Raw genomic sequence first — 23,994 nt, 5'->3', positions numbered from 1 at the left:
CATGGGGGAGGTTCCATCCCAGACCGCGTCCCCACTGCCAGCCCCATGGAGGCGGGACAGGCTCCTGCCCGCCCCTGCCCATGGGGCATGGCCACCAGCCCCACAGCATTTAGGAGGGACACCCTGACCCTCGGCAGCACCAGCTGGGCCTCGCACTCCTCTCACCACCGCTCAGCCCCACAGGTAGGTCCCAGCGACCAGACTTATCCTCACAGCCACACTCTGCCAGCCCCATGCAGGGGGAGGCTGTGGGGCACTGGGCACCCCATGGCGGGGTTCCCTTCAGGAAGGGATCCCTGGGATCAGCCTGGGATGCTGCCATACACCATGGTTCTTGGGGACTCCAGGGGTGACCCTGGGATGCTGCCCCACGGCCAGGGACTTGTTTCAGTTCTGGGAATTCCAAGCATCCCCCTCCGGGCGCACCGGAGCCTGGGGCAACTGCACCGGGGCTGAGTCACCCCCGGTCAGGACAGCCCGGAGCTCCCAACCACCACTCAAAGACACCGCGGGCTCAGGGACGGATGTTCTGCTCTGGGGTGACACCTCTTGGGATGGAGCCCTGGCATCTCCAGCGCTTCCAGCTCCACCATCCACCGCCCCGTGTCTTTCACCAGGGCCACCACGTTCTCCGCAGGACCGGCAGCTCCTACAAACAGCTCGGCATGTACCAGTCCCTCGAGCCCTCCGGGCTGCCGCCCACGGGCTACGGCCAGTGCAACGTTGTGGGCAGCGATGCTGGGAAAGCCGCCAGTGGCAGTGCGGGCAGCACAGGCAGCGCAGACAGTGCAGGCAGCGGGAAGGGGCCGACGAGCGGCAGTGCCAGCAGGTGAGAGTGAGGGGCGGAAGGGAGATGGGGTGCTTGCCTGTGGGACAAGTTTGGAGGTCTGTGGGCCACCATCCAGCATTGCGGCCCAAGGGAGGGGACAAGCGACAGCCAGGAACGGTGGCATGTAGGAGACAGGAGCCTTTGTTCCCAGCAGCAAGGGGAAGACCCAGGTGTCCCCAGGGACTCTGGGACTCCAGTTTGATGCTGGGCTGGGGTGACACTAGGCTGGGGTGATGTGGAGCTCCTCTGCATCGTCACTGGGAGTGTGAGAGGCTGGGTCTGGGCTGGGATCCCTCTGATGTCCCCATCCCTGCAGCGAGAACCCCTATGCGGGGCTGGTGAGCCACCTGCGGGCAGCCTGGCTCTCGGGGAAGACGCGGCCCTTGGAGTATCGCACGGCCCAGCTGGAGGCCCTGGGACGCTTCCTGGATGAGAAGAAGCAGGAGATCCTGGAGGCCACCGCCTTGGACATGGGCAAGGTGAGAGGCAGGGCCAGGTCACATTTTTGGGGCTCTGCAGACCCCCTTGTCTGGGTCTTGCACCCTCCTGGGTGCCACCAACCCTGTCCCCATTGCCCTTAAACTGAGCAAAGCTCCTGTTGGCCACTGCAAGGTGGGAACTTGTCACCAAGTGTCACCTGCCACATCCACCCTACACATCAACTCCTCGGTGGCTTTGCAGGACCTCCACACAGGGTGACAGCCCTGGGGTGCTGCTCGCCAGCCTGGTCACACTGGGGGTTTACTGGCATTGTGCAACCTGCTCGCTTTGCACATTCCTCCCAGGGCTGCTCAAGGCCAAGGTGGTGACATGGGTGGGGACCTGGATGTGACTCTGGGTGTTGTGGCATGTCGGGAGCCCCTGGGTGGTCTGTTGAGGAAGCAGGAGCATCCTCACCATGTTTAGCTGTCTTTTTCTCTTCTTTTTCCTCCTTCCTCTTCCCCTTCTTCCTTCTTCCTCCTTTCTTCTTTCTCCTTATTTTGCTTCAGGACCCTTTTCTCCCTCTTTTTCTCCCTCTCTACCGTGTGCCACAGCCCAACAGGCCGCACTTTGGTGAGGTGGCATCAGGAATTGTTTTTGGAGAGCTGGCATGTCCTGGTGCCATATAACTGGTTTTATGTGGTAGTGGAAGCGCTCAGAGCCAAAGGACTCGTGTCCGTGGGTGTATCAGCACATCAGCCGTGCCCTGACATCTTCCTAGGCTAGTAATTGCCTTGTTTGTTTGAGGTGAGCGCCTTCTCCTTCAGCCAGGCCTTGATAGGCATCAGTGCTCCAAGTGCGTCCTTCATGTCTGCTAATTGTAGGTAATTAGAGCCGGTTGTCTAGTAATAAGATTGTTATGCAGTCGGGGCTTCATAGTTCGATGGGCATTTCATCCGGTGTTACGTACCGAGGTTGCACATCATCTCCAGCGATGCCGGTTCCTCTCTGGAGGAACTGGGATGACATCAGACTTAATGTCCCACCTTCTAGCCTTTGTGTGCCGTCAAAACCCTTAATGGCTCGTCTTCATCAGTAATTTCATCATCTTCCTCATGATGCAACTGTCATCCTGGGCTGAGAGCAGCTCCGTTGCTTCACCAGGCATTGGACATGTCCTCATGTCGAGGAGCAGCTTGGTCTGGCAGTGATGTGTCCAGTGATGTGTCTCACCTGAAGGTCTCCGGAGTGGGGCTTGGTGGTAGAACTTGAGAAGTTGCCACCTGAGAGTCAGCAACCAGAATTTCCAGGCCCAAAGCGACGTTTTGCTGTGGTGATGGGGGACGGCTCCCACCCAGGGATGGTTTTGGGTCGGAGGAATCCAAAGGACATCGGAGTAGAGGGTTTTTGCAACCACTGCGCTCTGCAAAGGCGGCTTCACTGTGCGGGAGCCACTTTAGAGCCCAAGTGTGATGGGAGCGGCTGAGGGACCTGGGAGTTCAGCTGGAGAACAGGAGCTGAGGGGAGACCTTCTGATCTCTGAACTGCCTGAAAGGAGCTTGGAGCCAGGGGGGTCGGGCTCTGCTCCCCAGGAACAAGAGATGAGAGGAAATGGCCTCAAGTTGCACCAGGGGAGGTTGAGGTTGGATGTGGGGAACAATTTCTTCCCCAAAGGGCTGTGGGGCATTGGAACAGGCTGCCCAGGGCAGTGCTGGAGTCACCATCCCTGGAGGGCTGGACAGACAGAGATGGGGTTCTCGGGGACATGGGGCAGTGCCAGGGGTGGGGGAACGGTTGGACTCAATGATCTTGAGGGGCTTTTCTACCCAAAATTATTCGCTGAGCCTCTGATTCATGGCTGTGGTTATGCAGCAGAGAGGACCCACTGCCTGCAGGTGATACCTTGATGTCCCACCATTGCTTCCCCGTCACTGTCTGTTTAGTCCTTGCATTGTTGGGACAGTTTATCGTGGAGAAACCTGTTGGGTTTGTTTAATTCCCTGACTGGGGCTGTCTCACCCAACCTGTTGAGGCCCTGGCGCTGCGGTGGGTTCTGTCAGGACTGGGAGGCTGGTTCTGCCAAGCTCCATCACGAGATGTTTAATTAAGCATTTGCTCTTCTTCCCATTTCTCTTGGAACAAAGCGAGGTCCTAACTTCAGCTTTCATGCACGAGCTGTGGGAGGGAGCTCAGGGCTTTGCTGCCAGCTCATGTCCCCAGGTGGTGGGGACACAAACACAAGAGCGCTGTCCCAGTGCAGCTCAGCGGCTCTGGCACTGGTACCAGCTCCTCTGGAGCTCTGGTGACACTGCTCGGTGTCCCTTGGGCTCAGGGCACTGTTACCAGGGGAGCAGTTCGCAGATATTGAGCTCAAGAGCTCTTAAATATTGTGAAGATCATAGAATTATAGAGTCAGAATAGTTTGGGTTGGAAGGGACCCTCAAAGCTCATCTAGTGTCACCCATGATGTTCAATATTGTTTTTTCCTCTGGCCAAATACCTATTTTCATAAAATTTCTGGGACTCTGATACTCCCCGGGGGTTGCAGGAGGTGAGAGCAACTTCTGCTTCGTAATTTTTTACTTAATAATTTCTCCTGCCCTTCGTGGGCAGAGGAGAGGGGAGATGTCCCCTGCGGATGGGGGTCGGGGTGGGGACGATGCTTATGTGACTTCTGTCCCCAGCCGTCCACCGAGGCTTATTTCACCGAGATCCTCCTGTGCAAGAATGAGCTCAACGACACCCTGAACAACTTGTGCCGCTGGATGAAGGACGAGCATGTGGACAAGAACCTGGTAAGGGAGAAGCTCTGGGCTGAGCTGGGGGTGAACAAAGTGGGAGGAATTGCTGGGGACGTCACTGAGATGGTGGCCTTTCTCGCAGGTGACACAGCTGGACTCGGCCTTCATCCGCAAGGACCCGTACGGGGTCGTACTTATCATCGCGCCCTGGAACTACCCCATCCACCTCTTCCTGGTGCCCCTCATCGGGGCCATTGCAGCTGGTGAGTCAAACCTGTCCCTTGTCCCCTGTCCCTGAAGCACCTTGTCCCCGTGCTGGGGTGCCAGAAGGGCTGGCTGTCCCCATGTCACTGCTCTGATGTCCTGTCTGTCTCTCCCCAGGTAACTGTGTCATCATTAAACCCTCGGAGATCACCAAGAACACTGAGAAACTTGTTGCTGAAACGCTGACCTGCTACCTGGACAGTGTAAGAAGCTTTTCCTGTCCTCGTCCTTTCTCTGTCCCAGGGCCACGGTGTTCCCAACCCTGTCCCGCACACACCAGTGTCACACCATCCCTGGTCCCAGGTGCCACTGTCTGTCCTTTCTCCACGCTCAGCTGTTATCCACACGTCCAGCAGCCCAGGATGCTGTTGGTGGGGACAGGGACAGAGTGACCTGGGGCAGATGGTGACACTGGGGGACTCTTACATTGCAGGACTGCTTTGCCGTGGTGACCGCCGGCGTGGAGGAGACCACCAAGCTGCTGGAGAACAAGTTTGACTACATCTTCTTCACCGGTACGTCCTGCAGGCCTGAGTTTTGTGCCATGAGGAGGTGGGATCCCCTCTTGTCACCCCACTGTGACTTACCCCGCCCAAGGCATGACACAGGGCAGCCTGCCCGCAAGCAGAACCCTTTCCCCGCCCTCTGAGAATGCAGACCCTGGGTTGGGGACTTGCTTTCGGGATCTCTTGGAGGATCTGGGATGTATCTGTGGGTCTGGTGGCTCCCCAGAGTGCCACACTCATGGTGGGATTCTCCCTGAGATGCGTCTTCTCCTGGCCCGCAGGCAGTCCCACCGTGGGACGGATCATCATGGAAGCTGCCGCCAAGCACCTGACGCCGGTGACGCTGGAACTGGGGGGCAAGAACCCCTGCTATGTGTCCGACACCTGCGACGTGCAGAATGTGGCCCGGCGGGTGGCCTGGGGCCGCTTCTTCAACGCGGGGCAGACGTGCCTGGCCCCTGACTACCTGCTCTGCAGCCTGGAGATGCAGGAGAAGCTGATGCCCGCCCTGCGTGCGGCCATTGTGGAGTTTTTTGGCTCCAACCCCAAGGAATCCCCCGATTTCGGCCGCATCGTGGGGGACAAGCAGTTCCGCCGCATCCAGGCGCTGCTGCGCAGCGGGCGCGTGGCCATCGGGGGACAGACGGATGAGAAGGAGCGTTACATCGGTGAGGACGTGGGTTTCGGGGGTTAGTGGGATGGCCTGTGCCTGTGCAGCGGGTGGTTTGTCACGGTAACTGTTCCCCGCAGCCCCCACGGTGCTGGCAGACGTGCTGCCGTCCGACCCCGCCATGCAGGAGGAGGTTTTCGGGCCCATCCTGCCCATCGTCGTTGTGGCCAACATGGACGAAGCCATCGACTTCATCAACGCGCGGCCGCGGCCGTTGGCCATCTACGCCTTCTCCTGTGACTGCAAGGTGAGGGACACGAGCGGGGACAGGGAAATGGGGCGGTGAGGTTGGTGCCCCCCTCACCAACACCCCACGGAAAGCTCTGGAAGGGTCTTTTGAGTCGGGTGACGGGTGAGTTGGGTGACATTTGACGAGTCAGGCTGCGAAACCCACGTCCACTTCCTCTGCTTCCCTCGCAGGTGGTGAACCAGGTTCTGGAGCGGACGAGCAGCGGCGGCTTCTGCGGCAACGACACCCTGATGCACGTGACGCTGAGCTCGCTGCCTTTTGGTGGGATCGGTAGGTCCAAATCCCCCAAACCTGCCCCGTCCCTGGCCACAGTGTTCCCTGCAAATATTTCATATAAAAGGCAGGGAAATTTGTGCCACTTGGTGGTTTCCCTGGTATTTCTAAGCACCGTGGGTGAATTTTGTGCCAGGGTTGGGCTCCTGCCTGGCTGAGGTTTGCCTGGGAGCTCGTCCAGCGCTGCTCCCTTTGGTCTGTCCCTCACTCATCCGACGCCTTGTCCCTCTTGGGCAGGCGAGATTCCTCCTCATGGTGCTGGGTAGGAGCAGGCCGTACATTCATTCTGCTTTTTAGGATTAAATAGTAGGAGCAAAACCCTAAAAAACATCTGGAGAACCTGCTTATGGTCACTTGGAGATCCTCCTGGGCAAAAACAAAGAGTTTCTGCTCTCCAAGATCAAAAAATACCGTTTTCTCAAGTGAAAAGCAAGGTCTGCCCAGCCCTGGGCTCTGGTTGTAGCATTTTGCAGGGAAGAGCACATGAATACAGGAAACCTCTGAGGATATTTTCCCCAAATACTTTCCCAATCTCCTTGTCTCTTTCCCAGAATATTCTCTGGGGAAAAATATCTTGGTTTTATGCTGCACGTGCTCAGCATCTCTGTCGGGGCTGAGGGCTGATTCAGACATAATGGGACAGACACTACGACAGCAAAGCGCAATTTATTCCTCACCTGACTGTGGCTCAGGGAACAATTCTTCGTGGTTCCCATCCTGTAACTTATCTTTATGGAAATGATGCAGACAAACCGCCCCAAATTATCAGGTGAAGCTGTTTTATAGCAGCCCCGGTCAGGTGAAGGTCAAGTCATCGTGGTGAGATGGAATTTGCCAAAGCTTCCCCGGTAGCTCGGATGTGAAGTCACCGAGCTATTAACCGCCGTGTGCCACCTCAGGAGTCACAAGAACCGGTGTTACCAACGTGGCTCCGTATTTTTAGGAGCTCCAGGAAGACGCTGAGCTTTGCAGGGGCCACGCTGGGAACTCCTAAGAGATATGGTAGAGCACCATTGAGGTTAAAAAGGGAAATTGAGCCTTGTAGGTGCAGCAAAGCTGATGTAGATAATGTAAGAAAGATGCACTCAGGGCTCTGAGCAGTGAAAGGATTTGCTGGACGTAGAGCTGGAAAGGACGCGGGGAAGGGTGAGAGCTCCTCCACCAGATCCACATTACCCCGCAGCAGGAGCTTTTGCGTGAAAAAACCCCGTAAAAAAGTTTATTTAGCGGTGTTGATGAGCAGCAGAGTCCCGCAGCGAGTTCACACCCGTGCTGTGCCCTGCAGGAAACAGCGGTTTGGGGAAATACCACGGGAAATTCACCTTCGACACCTTCACGCACCAGCGCGGCTGCCTGCACCGCAACATGGGCCTGGAGACCCTCAACTCGGTGCGCTACCCCCCGTACACCCCGCAGAAGCAGGGGCTGATGACGGCCACCCTGGAGATCAAGCGCAAGGGCATGTGCACCCTGCTCTGAGCCTGCTCGCGGACCACGCGGGGACTGGGACCCCCGGGGGCCAAAATCCACCCTGTTCCCTTGTTTCCTGAGCTGGAAGGAACCCAGCCGAGTTGGGTCTTGATTTGGAAGGACGCCTCCTCCACGCTTGCTCCTCCCGCTCCGGACTGTTTGTCAGGACACATCTGGAAGGGCCAAAAGTTATATTTCTCTCAGAGGAGCAGCCCAGGCCCAGCAGTAGCCCCGTCTCTCGTTAGATTTCTTCTGGATGAACCTTGTTCTCTCTCCTTGGTGCCGTCTGTCGCTTTCTCCTCCGCGTAACTTGTAGTAAAGCCTTTGCATGGAGCTCTCCTGCCTGGCTTTGCCGCCGTCACCCCATTTTGGGGGGGTCCAGACCCACAGTGTCCCCATCCCTCACACTGTCACCCTCAGCCACCCCCTTAGGATCACGTCCACTTCCGTCACCCTATGCCTGGTGGCAGCGTGGTGCCCCGGGCAATTTGGGGTGAGTTTTGGGCTGGAGCGAAGCCAGCGGTGACGCAGGAGGTGGCTGTAGGGGACCGGGACAGCTCAGCTGCCCGCCCCGGAGCTCAGCAGGGCGCCGGGCTGCTGGCCGGAACCCCGTTACCTGCAGCGAGGGAACCTGTGGTTCGCTCCCCAGGGCCAACCACCCACCCCGGCTACAGTCCCGAACCCGGGCCCGGTGCCTCCGCGTCTGCCGCCCCGCCCACTCCGCGAAGCCCCGCCCACCTTCCCTCCCCCAGCGGATTCTGGCCAATGGGAAGTGAGCATGGCGCTGCCTGCCCCGCCCCCAGCGCCCCGCCCCCTCCCTGTCCCGTGACGCTGGCGCCGCTCTGCGCCTGCTCCGCTGCCGTTCGCGCCTGCGCAGTGCGCTCCGGGGGCGGGGCCGGTCAGGACGCCCGGGTCCTTGGGGGAGGTGAGTGGGGCGGCCGCGGCCCTAGGGCGGGCCCAGGAGGGGTTGTTCGGGTCACTCGGGGGCTGTGGTGGCCCATGGTGGCTCGTCCTGGTCCCCAGACCCCGCGTGGGGGAGAGAGGGCGGCCCGGATGCCTGGGACCCCCCCGGGGACACACATGGGCCGCCTGAGGCCTTTGGGGAGCGGGGTCTTGGGGCGTCCCCTGGGGTTGGGCGAGCAGGGTGCCAGGATCCCTTGAGGGGACACTTGGGGCCAGTGTGGGAAGGAGAGACCTGGACACCTGGCTCCGGTTGGTAGGGGGTTGGACACTTGGGTCCCTTTGTGGAGGTGGTGGGGGGACAAGACGCCTGGGTCCCTTGGGGGGTGTCAGGACACCTGGGTCTCTTGGTGGGGGTGTCAGGACACTTGGAGGGGTGGGGGACACACCTGTGTTCCTTACTTGGGGGTGTCAGGACACCTGGGTCCCTTGGGAGAGGTGGGGGGATCACTTGGGTCCCTTGGGGGGGTGTCAGGGCATCTGGGTCCTTTGTGGGAGGAGGGGGGATAAAATCCCTGGGTCCCTTGTGGGAGGGAGAGTTCTGGGGGGTCTGGGTCTCTTCTGGTGGAGGGTTGGGGGTCAGGATGCCTGGGTCCCCTGTGGGAAGTGGGGGGGTCCCAGGGCCCCCCTAACTGCCTGCTGTCCCCACACCCGAGGGCTGGCAGAGTGACAGGCTGGTCCCCTCTGCCACAGCAGGACCGGCCATGGCAGCGCTGCGTTTGCTGTACCGGGCTGCCCACGCAGGTGAGAGCCGCACCGGGCACCCCCGCATCCCCCTCTGCCCCCCAGAACCCCCCCTGACCCCTCTGTCTCCCCACAGCCCCACCGGCCCCCCTGGGTCACCTGCGTCCCCTCAGCACCACCGTCCCCAGGGAGTGCTACAGTGAGTAGGGGCTCCGTGTCCTCATCCCTTTCCCCTGTCCCTGTGGGGTGGGAACACCCTCCCCCGTCCCCATGGGGTGGGCACAGCGTCCCTTGTCCCCACAGAGTACGTCAACGTCCAGGAGGCGCCCATGGACATGCGCTCCATCACCGACCGCGCTGCGCAGACCCTGCTGTGGACCGAGCTCTTCCGCGGTGAGTCCTGGAGCTGCTCTGGTGCAGAACAAACCCCCCTTGGCCTCCCCGTCCCGTCTGCGGGGTGCCAGCCCCCCCCAAAACGTGTTGTCAGCCCCCTCTCTTTCCTCCAGGCCTGGCCATGACGCTGAGTTACCTTTTCCGCGAACCGGCCACCATCAACTACCCGTTTGAGAAGGGGCCGCTGAGCCCGCGGTTCCGCGGGGAGCACGCGCTGCGCCGCTACCCGTCCGGGGAGGAGAGGTGCATCGCCTGCAAGCTCTGCGAGGCCGTCTGCCCCGCGCAGGTCGGCCTTCCTCCCCCCTCCTCCTCCTCCCGCCGCCCCCGGGGGAGCTGAAGTGTCCCCCGCTGTGTCCCCCCCGCGCAGGCCATCACCATCGAGGCCGAGCCCCGCGCCGACGGCAGCCGCCGCACCACCCGCTACGACATCGACATGACCAAGTGCATCTACTGCGGGTTCTGCCAGGAGGCTTGTCCCGTGGATGCCATCGTGGAGGTGACCTGGGGGGGACACAGAGCCCGTGGGGCAGCGAGACCCCCTGCCTGGGGGCTGGGGAGGTCTGGTGAGCCCTGAGAGAACGTCTCGCATCCCGGCAGGGTCCCAACTTCGAGTTCTCGACGGAGACGCACGAGGAGCTGCTCTACAACAAGGAGAAGCTGCTCAATAACGGCGACAAGTGGGAGGCTGAGATTGCGGCCAACATCCAGGCCGATTACCTGTACCGGTGACAGCCGGGTGTCCCCACCACCCCTCCCTGCTCCCCTAATAAAGGGTCTGGGAGGTTTCTGCACCCCCTTAACCGCACTGGGGGCACCGGCCCCTTCCTAACCCGGAGCTCCGGCTTTTTCTGTGTGTTCCTTTCCAGCACTGGGGCGGGGGGGGGGGGTTAACCCCCCCCGGGGCAGGTACAGCCTGGGGGTGCATGGTTGCAATTTGGGGAGGGGGACAGGGGTCCTTCGGGTGCTGTCACCCATGTTGGGGTGGGGGCACAGGAATGTGGGGTGTGGAGGGTGGGGGTGCAGGCAAGGAACAAGGGGTGGTGGTGAGGGGGGGATTTAAAGTGTTTGGGGGTTGGTTAGAGGGTTTGGGGGGTTTAAAGGGTTCTGGGGCCCCCGCCCCTCTCCCGGGAGGAGGATTCTCCTGCCTGCAGCCGGCTCTGGGGCATGGGGGGTCATTCCCACCCTCCAGCTCCCCGGGGCAGCCACGGGGGTCCCGGTGGTACCGGCCGGGGGTTTCCATTACATTCCCGCAGTCCCGGCGCTGGGGGATCCCGCGTTTCCTCCGGTGGGGGGGGCGGTTCGCTCCCGGCCCCGTGTGCCCGGGGAACGGGGCATCCCGGGGAGCGTTGGTCCGGGTCGCTCCGGTCGGGGGGAGCGGGCGGGCCGGCCCTGGTCGCTCCAGTCTGGGCAGCCGGTCCCGGTTGCCCCGGTAGCCCCGGTGGGGGGGCCGGGCGGGCCGGTCCCTCCCCGCGGCCGGGCCCTTCCTGGGGAAGAGGAAGTGCCGAGCGCGATCGGCCCCGCGCTCCCGGTACGGGCGGGCGGCGGCTCCGCTCCCGCCGGGCAGCGCCCGCGGCGGTTCGGGGCAGCGCGGCCCCGCCGGGCCCGGGGGGGCGGCCGGTGCCCGGGGATGCGGTGGCGCTGAGTCAGATGCAGCTGAGCGGGGCGGGGATGGGGCGGGAGGTGGGGGGGAAGGGGGGTGGAAAGTATTTTGCAAGCCCGGTGCCGGGAAGAGCCGCGTGGGGCTGGGGACGGGGACGGGCGCTTCCCGGGGACGGCTGCGGGGACAGCCCGGCTCACCCCGCTCTGCCGCTGCGGCCCCCGGGACCACAGACAGAGCCCCGGGACCACAGACAGACCTCCGGACTCCCAGACAGACCTCCGGGACCCCAAACAGAGCCCCGGGATCCCAGACAGACCTCCGGGACCCCAGACAGACCTCCGGACTCCCAGACAGAGCTCCGGGACCCCAGACAGAGCCCCGGGATCCCAGACAGACCTCCGGGACCCCAGACAGACCTCCGGACTCCCAGACAGAACCCTGGGACCCCCAGCCAGACTCCCGGGACCCCAGGCAGAGCTCCGGACCCATAGGCAGACCCCCGGGATCCCCAACCAGAGCACCGGGACCCCATCCAGACCCACCAGAAACCCAGCCAGACCCCTGGGGTGACCACCAGCCAGACCCCCAGGACCACCAGTCAGATCCCTGGGACCCCATCCAGACTCCTCCAGAACCTCAGACAGACGCTCAGGACCCCCAGCCAGACCCCTGGGCTGACCCCCACCCAGACGCCTCAAAACCCCTTCTGGATCCCCAGAACCCCCAGTCAGACACCCAGACCCCTGGGGTGACCCCCAGCCAGACCCCTGGACTCCCAGCCAGACTCTCAGGGTGACCCCCAGACCCCCTGGGTGACACTCCCAAACCAGGTCCCCAGAAGCCCCAACCAGACCCGTGGGACCCACAGCCAGACCCCTGGGGTGACCCCTAAACCAGACCCCCAGGGAGCCCCCCAGCCCTCCTGCCACCCCTGACCTTGACCCCCCCCCCCAGCCCTCACCCTCTGCTCCCCCAGGCAGGTGCCCTCGCGCCTCTGCAGCCCGGGCGGGAGGGGGTCCCGGGGGCACCATGGGGTCCCTGTTCCGCAGCGAGGAGGTTTGCCTGGCCCAGCTCTTCCTCCAGTCCGCCTCGGCCTACAGCTGCATCAGCGAGCTGGGCGAGCGGGGGCTGCTGGAGTTCAGGGATGTATGTAGGGGCTGGGGGGCCATGGGGAGGCTGGGGGGCGGGTTTGGGGTGCCCTGGGTGCAAGGGGCGGGTGCAGGTGGCTTGGTTTGCTCTGGGTGCAATGGGGGTGGTTTGGGTGCAGGGACGTTGGTCTGGGTGGGATGGGGTGCAGTGGGTGCTGGGGGCTTGGGATAGGTGTCCTGGGTGCAGTGGGGTTTGGCGTGGGTCGTTTGCAGTGCTATGGGTGCAGGGGGTTGATTTGGGTGTCCTGGGTGCAGTGGGGTTTGGGGTGGGTGGTTTGCAGTGCCCTGGGTGCAGAGGGGTTGATCTGGGGTGGATGGGGTGCTTGTGGGTGCATTGGATTTTGGATGGGTGGTTTAGGGTGCCCTGTGTGCAGGGGGGTTGATTTGGATGCCCTGAGTGCAGGGGGTTTTGGAGTGGGTGGTTTGCAGTGCCATGGGTGCAGGGGGGTTGATCTGGGCGGGATGGGGTGCTGTGGGTTTGAGATGGGTGGTTTGGGGTGCAGTGGGTGCAGGGGTTTGGTACAGGTGAGTTTGGGGTGTGGAGGGTGCAGCGAGGTTGGGGTCGATGTGTTGGGGTGCAAGGGGTGGGTGTGAGTGGTTTGGGGTGCTGCGGGAAGCTGGGTGCAGGGGGTGGAGGCAGCTGTTTTGGGGTGCAAGGTACTGGGTTTGGGTAGTTTGGGGTGCCTTGAGTGTAGGGGAATGTGTGGGGGTGATTTGGGGTGCCTTGGGTACAAGGGACTGGATTTGGGGCACCATGGGTGCAGGGGGATGTGTGTGGGTGATTTGGGGTAGTATGGGTGCAAGGGACTGGATTTGGGTGCCATGGGTGCAGGGGTTGGGTGCAGGTGACTTGGGGTGCATTCTGTGGGCTGTAGTTTGGGGGTGCTTGGTCTGCCCGGGGGGGGGTTGCTGCTTGTCCCCCCATCCCACCACGTCTGTCCCGTGACCGTGTCCCCCTCCACAGCTGAACCCCAAAGTCAGCGCCTTCCAGCGGCGCTTCGTGGGCGAGGTGCGGCGCTGCGAGGAGATGGAGAAAACCTTCTGTGAGCGCCGCTGGGGGGCTGCTCGGGGGGTCCCCCCGCTGAGCTCCCCAAAGGTGACGGCGTGTCTCCCGCAGCGTTCCTGCAGCAGGAGCTGCGTGCGGCGGGCCGGGCGCCGGGGCCGTGTGCCGGGAGCCCGCGGGCGCCGCTGGCGCGGGAGGCGCTGCGGCTGCAGGAGCAGTCGGAGCAGCTGGCGCAGGAGCTGCGCGAGGTCAGCGGCAACCGCGCGTCCCTGCGCGCCCGCCTGCGCGACCTGCGCCGCTACCTGCACGTCCTGCGCGAGGGACAGCGCTTCACCAGCCTGCCGGTGGGTCTGGGGGGGCGGCGGCACGGGGGTGTCGCCCCGCGCCCCCGTTTTGTGCCAACAGCTTTGTCTCTTTGCTCCCCGTCGCCACAGGCTCCCCTGGGCTCCCCGGCGCGGCCGCGGGCGCTCTCGGAGCGTGAGCCCATCCTCGACCCTTCCCTGCACCAGCATCTCGACCGCAAGATCAAGTGAGAGGGGCCGTGGGGCAGTGGTGTGGCCATGGGGCAGTGGTGTGGCCGTGGGGCAGTGGGCATGGCTGTAAGGTAGGGGTTGGAGATGAACTATGGGACAGCGACATGGCCATGGGGCAGGAATCATGGGTGAGGCTGTAGGACAAGGGTTGGAGACAGGCCATGGGGCAACGACATGGCTATGGGGCAGGGGAAGGGTTGGAGATGGGCCGTGGGGCACTGGCTTGGCCACGGAACAACTGGGAAGGCTGTAGGGGAAGCGTTGGAAATGAGCCATGGGGCAGGAATTGTGGCTAAGGCTGTAGGACAACGGTTGGAGCTGGCCCATGGGGCAGCGACATGGCCATAGAGTAACTGGGAAGGCTGTAGTGCACGGGCTGGAGATGAGCCATGGGGCAACAACATAGTCATGGGGCAGGAATTGTAGGTAAAGTTTGGGGTAAGGGTTGGAGATGGTCCATGGGGGGCTGGCCTGGCCATGGGGCAGGGACAGCGGTGGAGCTGTGCCTGTCCCAGTGTCCCCACCACATCCCCACAGCTTTGTGGCCGGTGTCATTCACCCGTGGCGGGTCAGCGCCTTCGAGCGGCTGCTGTGGCGCGCGTGCCGTGGCTACCTGGTGGCCAGCTTCGTGGAGATGCCCGAGCCCATGGAGGACCCGGCCACGGTGAGCAGGACGCCAGGGTGGGTGGGCTGGTGGGGAACGGGGGGCCAGGATGGCCAGGGCGACACAGGCTGTGCTGTCCCCAGGGCGAGGACATCACCTGGGTCATCTTCCTCATCTCCTACTGGGGTGAGCAGATCGGGCAGAAGATCCGCAAGATCTCAGCCTGGTGAGTGGTGGCCCCCACCATGTAGAGCTTTATTGAGCAAAACCCGCTCTGCCCCGCCCGGGGAGCCTTGTCACCCCCGACGTGACATTGTCCGTCTGTTGCAGCTTCCACTGCCACGTCTACCCCTACCCGGAGAGCGAGGCCAGCCGGGCGGACACCATGACCGGGCTGGTCAACCAGATCCAGGACCTCAGCGTGGTGAGCTGAGGACCATTGCAGGGACCGGGGGGGGCCACGCCGGGACCCCCAGCCCGTCCCTGACCTGCTGTGGGGCACCTGCAGGTGCTGGAGGAGACGGAGCAGTACCTGGCGCAGGTGCTGGACAAGGTGGTGGTGGCGCTGCCCACCTGGCGGGTGCAGGTGCAGAAGATGAAGGCCATCTACCTCGTCCTCAACCAGTGCAGCTTCGACGTCACCGAGAAGTGTCTCATCGCCGAGGTCTGGTGTCCCGTGCGGGACCTCACCCAAGTGCAGGACGCCCTGCGCCAGGGATCGGTGGGTTGTTGGTGTCCCTGTGTCCTCATGCCAGGAGCAGCTTGGTGTCCCTATGTCCTTGTGCTGGGGTTCCTTAGTGTCCTCAGGGCCAGGGTTGCTTTGTGTCCCCACATCCTTGTGCTGGGGTTTGCATGGTGTCCCCATGTCCTCATGCCAGGGGTTGCTCAGTGTCCCTCTGTCCTCATGCTGGGATTGTTTGGTGTCCCCATGTCCTCATGCTGGAGTTTGCTTGGTGTTCCCATGCCAGGGGTTGCTCAGTGTCCCTGTGTCCTTGTGCTGGGGTTCACTTGGTGTCCCCATGTCCTTCTGCTGGCGTTCACTTGGTGTGTCCATGCCAGCTGTGGCTTGGTGTCCCCTTGTCCTCATGCCAAAGGTCACCGGGGGTCCCCGTGCCCCCCTGGGGTTGCCGTGGGTCAGTGCCGGGTGTCCCCCCTGCAGTACACGAGTGGCTCGAGCGTCGAGTGCTTCGTGCAGCGCGTCCCCACCTCCGAGAGCCCCCCCACCCTCATCCGCACCAACAAGTTCACCGCCGGCTTCCAGAGCATCGTGGACGCCTACGGGGTGGCCAGCTACCAGGAGGTGAACCCTGGTAAGGGCCCCTGCTCCCCACCACGGCCCGGGGCTGCGGTGGGGACCCTGTGTGACACGGTCCCTGTGTCCCCACAGCACCCTACGCCATCATAACCTTCCCCTTCATCTTCGCTGTCATGTTTGGGGACGTGGGGCACGGGCTGCTCATGTTCCTCTTTGCTCTCTGGATGGTGCTGTATGAGAACAGCCCCAGCCTGCGACAGGCCACCAACGAGGTGAGGGGACACGGGAGGGCAGACTGGAGGTGTGGGACATGTTTTGGGGCATGGGATGGGGTTGGGGGCGTGGGAGGTCTTAGAGTTATGGGATGATCTTGGAGGTTTGGAATGGTCTTGGAGGTGTGGGATGGACCTGGTGGTGTGGGATGGGAACAATGTGGGTCAGGGTTGGTGGTGTGGGACATGGGAGCCACATTTCTCCCCGCTTCCCAGATCTGGCAGACGTTCTTTGAGGGACGCTACCTCATCCTGCTCATGGGGGCCTTCTCCATCTACACCGGCTTCATCTACAATGAGTGCTTCAGCAAAGCCACCGTCATCTTCCCCTCTGCCTGGAGCGTGGCCACCATGGCCAACCACTCCTCCTGGAGGTGGGACCCCCAAACTCCCCTGTGAACCCCCCCAGGTCCCTGCCTGCACTGACCCCCCTCGCTCTGCCCACAGCTCTGACTACCTCGCCACCCACCCGTCCCTCACCCTGGACCCCAACGTCACCGGTGTCTTCCGAGGGCCCTATCCTTTCGGGATCGACCCAGTGAGTGTCCCGTGGGGGACCAGACGAGGTGGGACCCTCGGTGGGGTGACCCAGAATCTTACCCACCTTGTCAACCACAGATCTGGAGCTTGGCCACCAACCATCTCAACTTCCTCAACTCCTTCAAGATGAAGATGTCCGTGGTGCTGGGCATCGTGCACATGGGCTTTGGTGTCATGTTGGGGATCTTCAACCATGTGTGAGTCCCCATTGGCTCTTGTCACCCACGGTCACGCTGAGGGGACCGCGTCTGAACTTGGGTGTAGTGGGTGAGTGCTGTACCTGGGTGGGAGCCCAGGACACGTGGGGACAAGGCTGATGTCCCCCTGCCCAGGCACTTCCAGCAGTGGCACCGGCTGGTGCTGGAGCTCCTGCCCGAGATGATTTTCCTCCTGGCGCTCTTCGGCTACCTCGTCTTCCTCATCTTCTACAAGTGGGTGACGTTCAGCGCTGCCGACTCCATGGTGGCCCCCAGCATCCTCATCCACTTCATCGACATGTTCCTCTTCACCTCCAACCCCGGCAACCTGCCGCTCTACCGGGGGCAGGTAGGAACCCCCTGGAGACGTGGGACACCCGCGTGGGGACACTTTGCCCAGGCTGGGAGCATCGTGGCGTCCCCTCTGTGTCATGAGTGGGGCTGTTCTCAGCTCGGGGACTCTGGTGCAGGTGCCAGTGCAGACGGTGCTGGTGGTGCTTGCGCTGGCGTCGGTGCCCGTCCTGCTCCTGGGGACACCGCTCTACCTGCGCTGCCGGCGGCGTGCACCCAGGACGGGACATCCCGCGGTAAGGCTGGGGGGATGGTTTGGGAGGTCAGGTGGGGGGTGTCACAGCGGGGTGTCACCGCTGTCCCTGTGCAGCCGGTGGCCGCGGAGGAGCAGGAGCCGCTGCTGGAGGGGCAGGAATCCGGCAACTCCGTCAACACGACCAAGGAGGACATGGAGAGCGGGGGGCATAGTGGTGACGCTGAGGTGAGGGGCACTGGCAGGGTGCGGGCGGCGGGGTGGGGGTGGCTGTGCCCCCCACTGATGTCCTGTGTCCCCCGCATCCCTGCAGCATCGGGATTTTGCTGAGATCTTCATGCATCAGGCGATCCACACCATCGAGTACTGCCTGGGCTGTGTCTCCAACACCGCGTCCTACCTGCGGCTCTGGGCGCTCAGCCTGGCCCACGCGCGTGAGTGTCCCCCGTGTCCCCCCTCCCCGGGCCTGGGCACAGCCTCACCCCCCCGTCCCTCTCCCTGTCCCCCCGGCAGAGCTCTCGGAGGTGCTGTGGACCATGGTGATGCGTCACGGCTTTGTGGGGCTGCGCTACGTGGGCGGCGTGGTGCTGGTCCCCGTCTTTGCCGCCTTCGCCGTGCTGACCGTGGCCATCCTGCTGGTGATGGAGGGGCTCTCGGCCTTCCTGCATGCCCTGCGCCTGCACTGGTGAGCCCGACAGAGGGGGGGACGCGGGGACAAGGGTGCGACCGCCCCCCCAAAAGCTGTTCCTCACCAGCCCCTCTCCTCGGCAGGGTGGAGTTCCAGAATAAGTTTTACGTGGGCGCCGGGTACAAGCTGAGCCCCTTTGCCTTCGCGCCCCACGCCGGGGAGTGACTGCGCCGTGGGGATGCCGGGGGGTCAGAGCAGCAGCTGGACCCGATCCCCCACCCTGCTGGGGGTGCTGGGGGGCAGGGTCCCCCCCAAGCCCCCCTGCTGCAGCATCGTCCTCATCCCCTCTGTGGTAGCGAATAAAACTGTCCCCAGGGTTTGTTGCGTCTCTGTCCCCCCATGGTGGGATGGGGAGGGGCTCCTGGGGGTGTCCCCCCGTCACTGCTGCCCGTAGCTGAAGTGGGGGGTGGCGGTGGGGCTGTAGGTGCTGAGGGGGGGTAAGGCGGGCAGGGGGTAGGGCAAGGTGTGGGGTTTGGTCCCCCCATAAGCACCAGGGGGGCAAGCGAGATGCTGGAAGGGGGGTGTGGGGAAGCTGGATGGAGCCACCGATGGGGCCGGTTGTGGGGGGCCGGTTGTGGCAGCCAGTGCCCCACGGCTGTGGGGAGCCCCTGGGCGGGGGAGAGACAGCAACGGGGGGTCAGCCGCCCCCCGAGCCCCCCTACCTTTCTCTTGCTTCTCAGAGCTGGGGGGCAGCGTAGTGGCCCGGGCGCAGGGCACAGCACCCAGCAGGGACCCTGCGGGCACCCCGCACCTGCCAGAGAGATTGGGGGGCTCAGGGGGGACATGGAGCCCCTCATCGCGGCGTCAGGGTGGTATCGGGGTGGGGTGGCCTTACCACGGCTCAGGGTCACCATCCCGAAAGCCCTTGGCGAAGGGGTTGCTGGCGATCTTGAGCTGGGTGATCTGGGGGGATAGCGGGGTCAGGGGGTCCCTGGGGAAGGGTGGGGGGGACATCGGGGTGTCCCCGCACCCCGGGGCTCACCCGGTGGTTCTGGTACGCTGTCACCGCCATGAACTGGGTCTCGGGGAAGCTGAAGGATTTGAAGTTCTGGTGGGCGAAGCGCTCGCTGTCCCGCCGCGGGTCCACGAAGACGACGTGGAAGCGGGGCTGGTAGCGGTGCATGGAGTTGAGGATGATCTGGGAAGGGGCAAAAGAGGGGGTGATGGGCAGGACCCCCCCATGCCAGGGTACATCGTGTCCCCCCCGTCACCCGTCCCAGAGCCGCGTCCTCACGTGGCCGTTGTCATCCAGGAGGTTGTTGGTCAGCTTGAGCTTGTCGAAGGAGACGATCTGCCGCATCCACTGGGCCCCCTTGGCCGGGGAGTCGGGGTGAAAATGGACGCGGCCGGGGGCTGCGGGGTCGGCCCGTCCCGCCGCCAGCCAGGAGGAGCTGTGGAAGGCGTACCTGTGGGGTGGGGGGGCTCAGCACCCGCAGGATCCACCCCGCCCCCCCAGCCTCCCCATCCCCACCTGTATCGCTTGTCGTCCAGCGGCACAAAGTCCATCAGCAGGACGTAGTCGGCCAGAGGGTCCAACCCCGACAGCTTCACCTGGAAGGTGGGGAACATCCTCCTGCGGGGATGGGGGGGTGGGACAGGGGTGTCCCCCACCCTGGCAGCCCCCGTCCCTCTCCGGTACCCACCTGCCTGCCTTGGTGACGATCATCTCGGTGCCCAGGCGGTTGAACTCCTCCCAGAGACTGCCCATCTCCAGCCGCGCCGCCGCCTGGGACACGTGCCGGTTCTTCCCTGTCCCCTCGCCGGCACAGCCCAGGCTGGTGACACAGGGGGCTCCCTCGCCTGACCCCCCCAGGAAGGCTGCAGGGGGTGAGGGAGGTTTTGTGGGGGCCCCATCCTGCACCCCAGCTGTGGGGGCACCACCAGCCACCCCATCGCACCCTTTCGGCACAGAGGGGCTGGGAGGACCGGGGACTTATCCCCCTCCCCACTACACCCCCATTCTCCTGTGGGGCTGGGCAACCCTCCCTGCACCCCAACCCCCCCATGGGACCCCACCAGGTGGGTGTTACCTGCCATGGGTGCAGCGGGTGGGCAGGAGGCGTCTGCGGCTCCGTGTCCCGGTGTGGTGGCAGCGGGGACCCCAGCAACGTCCCCTCCCAGCGCCACCTCTGCACCGTCCCCCTGCTGTCTGCCGGGGGGTTTTATGCCCCTGCTTGGGGGTGGAGACATTTGGGGGGGGGGGGCTGGAGCACGTCCCCCCCTTCCCCGAGCTGCCTTCATGCCTTGATGCGATGATGGTGATGATGATGGACGGGAGGCGAGCGGTGGCTCTGGGGCCACCACTGGTCCCCAGCCGCATCTCGGGGTACCGGGCTGGGCAGGGACAATTCAACCGGGGTCTCCTTGTCCCCCTCATGTCACCCATCTCGCCATCAACACCCAGGATTAGAGTCGGAGCGAGGCGTTGAGGCGTCCACAACGCGCCGGCTGAGACCCTGAAGCTTTTGCGGCTCTGGGAGGATTATTTTGTTTAAATTTATTAACGATCTAGTCAATTGGGGGTGAAAAGACATACAGTGCTTTCTTTAAGCTAGAATGCAAAACCAAAAGGAAAGCTTCACACGTGGGCTAGCTGGAAATCGGTGGCACATTGAGAGAAGAAGTGATTAAATAATATTGCACTTACACTATTTGAAAAACTGAAGTGCAACCTTGTCTGAAACACAGCATATTGTCTTTTTAAGGCCTCGTCTGGTCTCTGTTGGAATAATTGCTTTCTCAGAAGATCTTGGAAAAGTATCCGCGTCTTCTCAAAAGTATCTGAATCAAACCCGTGTTTTTATTTAAAGTTCTATTGTTACAGAAAGCATTTTATTTTAAAACTTGTTAGACTGTTATTTCACGGAAGAAAAATAGAAGATATGAAACACCAGTTATCACTTGTGACGGGAAAAATCCCTATTGAATTCTGTCATTGCTCTTTAGAAATGTAAACCTACAATGTATGTCGTAGTTAAGGGAAAAATCACTCGTGGGTGCTGTGCATCTTTGTCAGGTTTGTAATGGTTTTCACCCTAAAATAGGGCGTTTCTTGAACTCTGGGCTTCTAAACAGAACCCTGGACAAAAGGCACGTCCCGTCCCTGCTGTGGCACCCGGGACCCCGCGGCTCAGCCCCCGCGCCCCACGTTTCCCAGCGCTGTGTTTGACACCGTGACAGCGGGAGATGGATGGGGACAAGCTGGTGCCGCGGGGACGGAGGATGCGGAGGGGAGGTGACCCACACCGGGGCTGTTGGGGGGAATACCCCGGAGCCCCCCTTTCCCTCCGAGCTGGGGGGGGGGGTGAAGGATGCTGTGGCTCTGGAGGGAACAGGGGCCATCCCCGTGGGGATGCTGGTGGCTGGCTGTCCCCAGCGGCATCCAGGCGATGGTGGCACTGGGTGAGGGCTGAAAACCCTTTCTTTCTCTTTCTTTTTTTCCTTCCCTCCTTCCCTCCTTCCTTCCCTCCTTCCTTCCCTCCCTCCTTCTTTCCCTCCCTCCTTCCTTCCTTCCCTCCTTCCCTCTTTTTTCTCCTTCCCTCTTCTTTCCCTCTTCTTTCCCTCTTCTTTCTCTCCCTTCTCTCCCTTCCTTCCTCCCTTCTCTCCCTTTCTCCCTTTTTCTTTCCCTCTCTCTTTCTCTCTTTCCTTCCATCTCTGTTTCTTTCCTTCTTTCCTTCTCGAAGCTGGGGCTCAGCCATCACTTCTGCTTTGGAGTTGGCACTTAAATCCTTACCGCAGCCACCGTAACAGAGGAAAAACCCTCCGTCCCCCGCATGCTGCCGGGGGCCAAGGGGGCTGCGCAGGCAGCGCTGGGTTTTGGGACCAGGGCTGGTGCAAAGACACCGTGTCCCCAGCCCTCCCGTGTCCATCACAGCCCCACACGTGTCCCCTGCCCCGTGGTGCCGGCCCAGCCCCATCCATCTCCCGCTGTCAGCCGGTCGGTGGCCGCGGGGCCGGTATCGAGCGGGGAGATGAGGAGATGAGAAGGTGCGAGAGGCTGCGCTGACAGCGAGGAGGAGGAGGATGGAGGAGGATGGAGGGGACTCAGCCCCGGGCAGGACCGGACCTACCAGGGCTCATCTGTGGTGTCTGCAGCTGGTTGTTCCACTGGAGAGAAAAGGAAAAGTGAGGCTGTGATCCTGGAAGTGTCTGAAACCCCAAACTCTGCCCTGAGTGTGGGGGTTCACTCTCCCATCAGCCTCTGGCTCCAAAACACCAATTCTCCGTGTCCCAGGTGATGTCTAACCTGACTCTGCTTGGAACAATTTCTCCTCGCTGAGGACAGAGGTGAGAGCCTGGATCTGGTCAAACTCTGGTGCAAATCCATGTGACGTTTATTTTCCTTTTGTGTCTGGTTTTGGGAGGTTTCAGCTTGTTTCTCCACTCGCTGTGGGTCTGGGCTTTCTGTGTCTAAGCTGATTCGAATCCTGGGGTCAGTTCTGGGCTCCTCACCCCAAAGAAGCCCTTGAGGAGCTGGAGTGAGTTGAGAGAAGGGACCAGAGCTGGTGAGGGGCTGGAGCACAAGTGTGATGGAGCGGCTGAGGGACCTGGGGGGTTCAGCTGGAGAACAGGAGCTGAGGGGAGACCTTCTGATCTCTGAACTGCCTGAAAGGAGCTTGGAGCCAGGGGGGGTCGGGCTCTGCTCCCCAGGAACAAACGCCAGGAGCAGAGGAAACAGCCTCAAGTTGCACCAGGGGAGGTTGAGGTTGGATCTGGGGAACAATTTCTTCCCCAAAGGGCTGTGGGGCATTGGAACAGGCTGCCCAGGGCAGTGCTGGAGTCACCATCCCTGGAGGGCTGGACAGACGGACATGAGGTTCTCAGGACATGGGGCAATACCAGGGTGGAGTAATGGTTGGACTTGATGATCTTGAGGGTCTCTTCTATCAAAAATGATTATATAGTTCTGTATTTCCAATTTCCACTCTGCAAAATACATCATCTGACCTTATCCCCTGTCAGTTTCTGCTGCCCTTGGCACTCACCATTGCTGTATAAAGTGGTGCCCTGTGTCTCCCATTGGGCTTGGGAAACTCCATCAGATCCACTAGAGCTTTCCCTCATCCCTTCAGAAGGGCTCTTTTCCCCTCTTGCTGCCCCTTTCTGTCCTTTATCACACTCCTTGTCTTTCCCATCACCTTCCTTCCAGTTTTGGGCACCTCTCCCTCAGGCTCTTGTTTTTTTCCTTGCAACTGGTGCATTTCCAGTGTGATGGGGAGAAGGTGGTAAATGTCGTCATCACAGAGGGCACAGGGACTGCGGGTGCATCAATCCCCAGTGGGATTAAGAGACAAATTCCCCCAGAAGCCCTTTCCAGGTGGAGAAAGGACAGAAAGACGACTGTGAGCGGCTACTATGGGTGTTCCAAGGGTAAATCATCCTTGACTGACTGGAGTCCTTTTGCTGATGAGAGGATTGGTGGCTGTGTGGACAAGAAGAAGAGTAGTGGACAGCATTTACCTTTAGCAAGGTCGCCGTGAACTTCTTTTGGCTCCTTGCAGCCAAACTGGCGAGCTGTGGTTTGAGCACAAGGATTTTAAGATGGGTAGAAAGGTGATTCATCGTCTGTAGTGTCTGGCACTGCTGATGGACCCCATTACCAGCCCTGGCTGAGCTCCTGTGGGACTCTGCCCCATCAGTGAGGTTGCCCTCAGCCCCCTGGCATGATAATGTCAAACCAGGCACTTGTGGGGCTGTAACTGTCTCTGAAAGTGTCCGTGAAAGATGGAGTATTGCTCGGTGGTTTGCTCTGAAGAGAGCTACAAGCCCTGTTGCCCACTGCAGCTGAGGTCATCTCCTCTGGGTGCGCTTCTTCTCCAAACTATGAAGCAGAGAGAAAAGATAATGACTTGTTTTGAGCTTTGCTATTCTCCCGGGGCTCAAAGAGATTCACAGTCCCCAAATCCCCAAATTATGTGAAATAGTAAGGGCGTTTGCTGAGGGTGGTTTATTTTCAAGCTCTCCTGCAGAGCTTCAGGCAGATGTGTCTTCACATCCACCTTCAAGAGCATCAGGAGGGAGGCAGCAATAGTGCTGAGATGTGAGTGAGACTCATTGCTTTTCAGACCAAGCCGGAGCTCCAGGACCAGACCCAGGAGCCAGGACGGTGTCGTCCCAGCCATCCGTGTCCTGTAGATTTCTCTTGCGAAA

At 61.8% G+C, this 23,994-nt stretch overlaps 4 protein-coding genes across 9 annotated transcripts; 3 read left to right on the top strand and 1 right to left on the bottom strand.

Moving 5' to 3' along the window:
• Nucleotides 1-27: 27 nt before the first annotated feature.
• Nucleotides 28-7,756, top strand: ALDH3B1 (aldehyde dehydrogenase 3 family member B1). The gene is made up of 11 exons (XM_021282532.2): nt 28-183; nt 618-829; nt 1,146-1,308; nt 3,934-4,044; nt 4,133-4,253; nt 4,372-4,457; nt 4,688-4,769; nt 5,042-5,428; nt 5,511-5,677; nt 5,851-5,950; nt 7,239-7,756. The coding sequence occupies exons 1-11, from the start codon at nt 46-48 to the stop codon at nt 7,430-7,432; spliced, it is 1,761 nt and encodes a 586-aa protein (XP_021138207.2). The 5' UTR covers nt 28-45; the 3' UTR covers nt 7,433-7,756.
• Nucleotides 7,757-7,864: 108 nt separating this feature from the next.
• On the top strand, nt 7,865-10,295 carry NDUFS8 (NADH:ubiquinone oxidoreductase core subunit S8). 5 transcript variants are annotated; one of them, XM_065066441.1, is made up of 7 exons: nt 7,865-8,348; nt 9,080-9,127; nt 9,204-9,266; nt 9,371-9,460; nt 9,574-9,746; nt 9,828-9,956; nt 10,058-10,295. In XM_065066441.1, the coding sequence occupies exons 1-7, from the start codon at nt 7,880-7,882 to the stop codon at nt 10,187-10,189; spliced, it is 1,104 nt and encodes a 367-aa protein (XP_064922513.1). In that variant the 5' UTR covers nt 7,865-7,879; the 3' UTR covers nt 10,190-10,295. The 5 variants fall into 5 exon arrangements, with proteins under 5 accessions (XP_064922513.1, XP_064922512.1, XP_064922515.1 ...); XM_065066440.1 differs by having other exon boundaries at nt 9,077-9,127; XM_065066444.1 differs by having other exon boundaries at nt 8,270-8,348; nt 9,040-9,127.
• Nucleotides 10,296-10,891: 596 nt separating this feature from the next.
• TCIRG1 (T cell immune regulator 1, ATPase H+ transporting V0 subunit a3) lies at nt 10,892-18,161 on the top strand. 2 transcript variants are annotated; one of them, XM_065066390.1, is made up of 20 exons: nt 10,892-10,988; nt 12,037-12,206; nt 13,173-13,251; nt 13,326-13,555; nt 13,646-13,740; nt 14,282-14,408; nt 14,492-14,574; nt 14,679-14,772; nt 14,857-15,069; nt 15,508-15,658; nt 15,736-15,875; nt 16,092-16,249; nt 16,323-16,413; nt 16,494-16,612; nt 16,748-16,961; nt 17,083-17,199; nt 17,274-17,384; nt 17,470-17,590; nt 17,670-17,841; nt 17,928-18,161. In XM_065066390.1, the coding sequence occupies exons 2-20, from the start codon at nt 12,090-12,092 to the stop codon at nt 18,007-18,009; spliced, it is 2,514 nt and encodes an 837-aa protein (XP_064922462.1). In that variant the 5' UTR covers nt 10,892-10,988; nt 12,037-12,089; the 3' UTR covers nt 18,010-18,161. The 2 variants fall into 2 exon arrangements, with proteins under 2 accessions (XP_064922462.1, XP_064922461.1); XM_065066389.1 differs by lacking the exon at nt 10,892-10,988 and having other exon boundaries at nt 11,368-12,206.
• On the bottom strand, nt 18,090-20,209 carry TBX10 (T-box transcription factor 10). The gene is made up of 7 exons (XM_065066429.1): nt 19,875-20,209; nt 19,488-19,662; nt 19,316-19,417; nt 19,079-19,250; nt 18,827-18,982; nt 18,680-18,747; nt 18,090-18,595 (listed from the first exon to the last, which is right to left on the bottom strand). The coding sequence occupies exons 1-7, from the start codon at nt 20,083-20,085 to the stop codon at nt 18,223-18,225; spliced, it is 1,257 nt and encodes a 418-aa protein (XP_064922501.1). The 5' UTR covers nt 20,086-20,209; the 3' UTR covers nt 18,090-18,222.
• Between the last annotated feature and the right edge of the window lie 3,785 nt (nt 20,210-23,994).

Source organism: Columba livia, chromosome 5 (assembly GCF_036013475.1).
Source record: "Columba livia isolate bColLiv1 breed racing homer chromosome 5, bColLiv1.pat.W.v2, whole genome shotgun sequence".
Classification (NCBI taxonomy): Eukaryota; Metazoa; Chordata; class Aves; order Columbiformes; family Columbidae; genus Columba; species Columba livia.
Note: the sequence above shows the minus strand (reverse complement) of the source record. Positions and strands in the feature narration are given on the sequence as shown.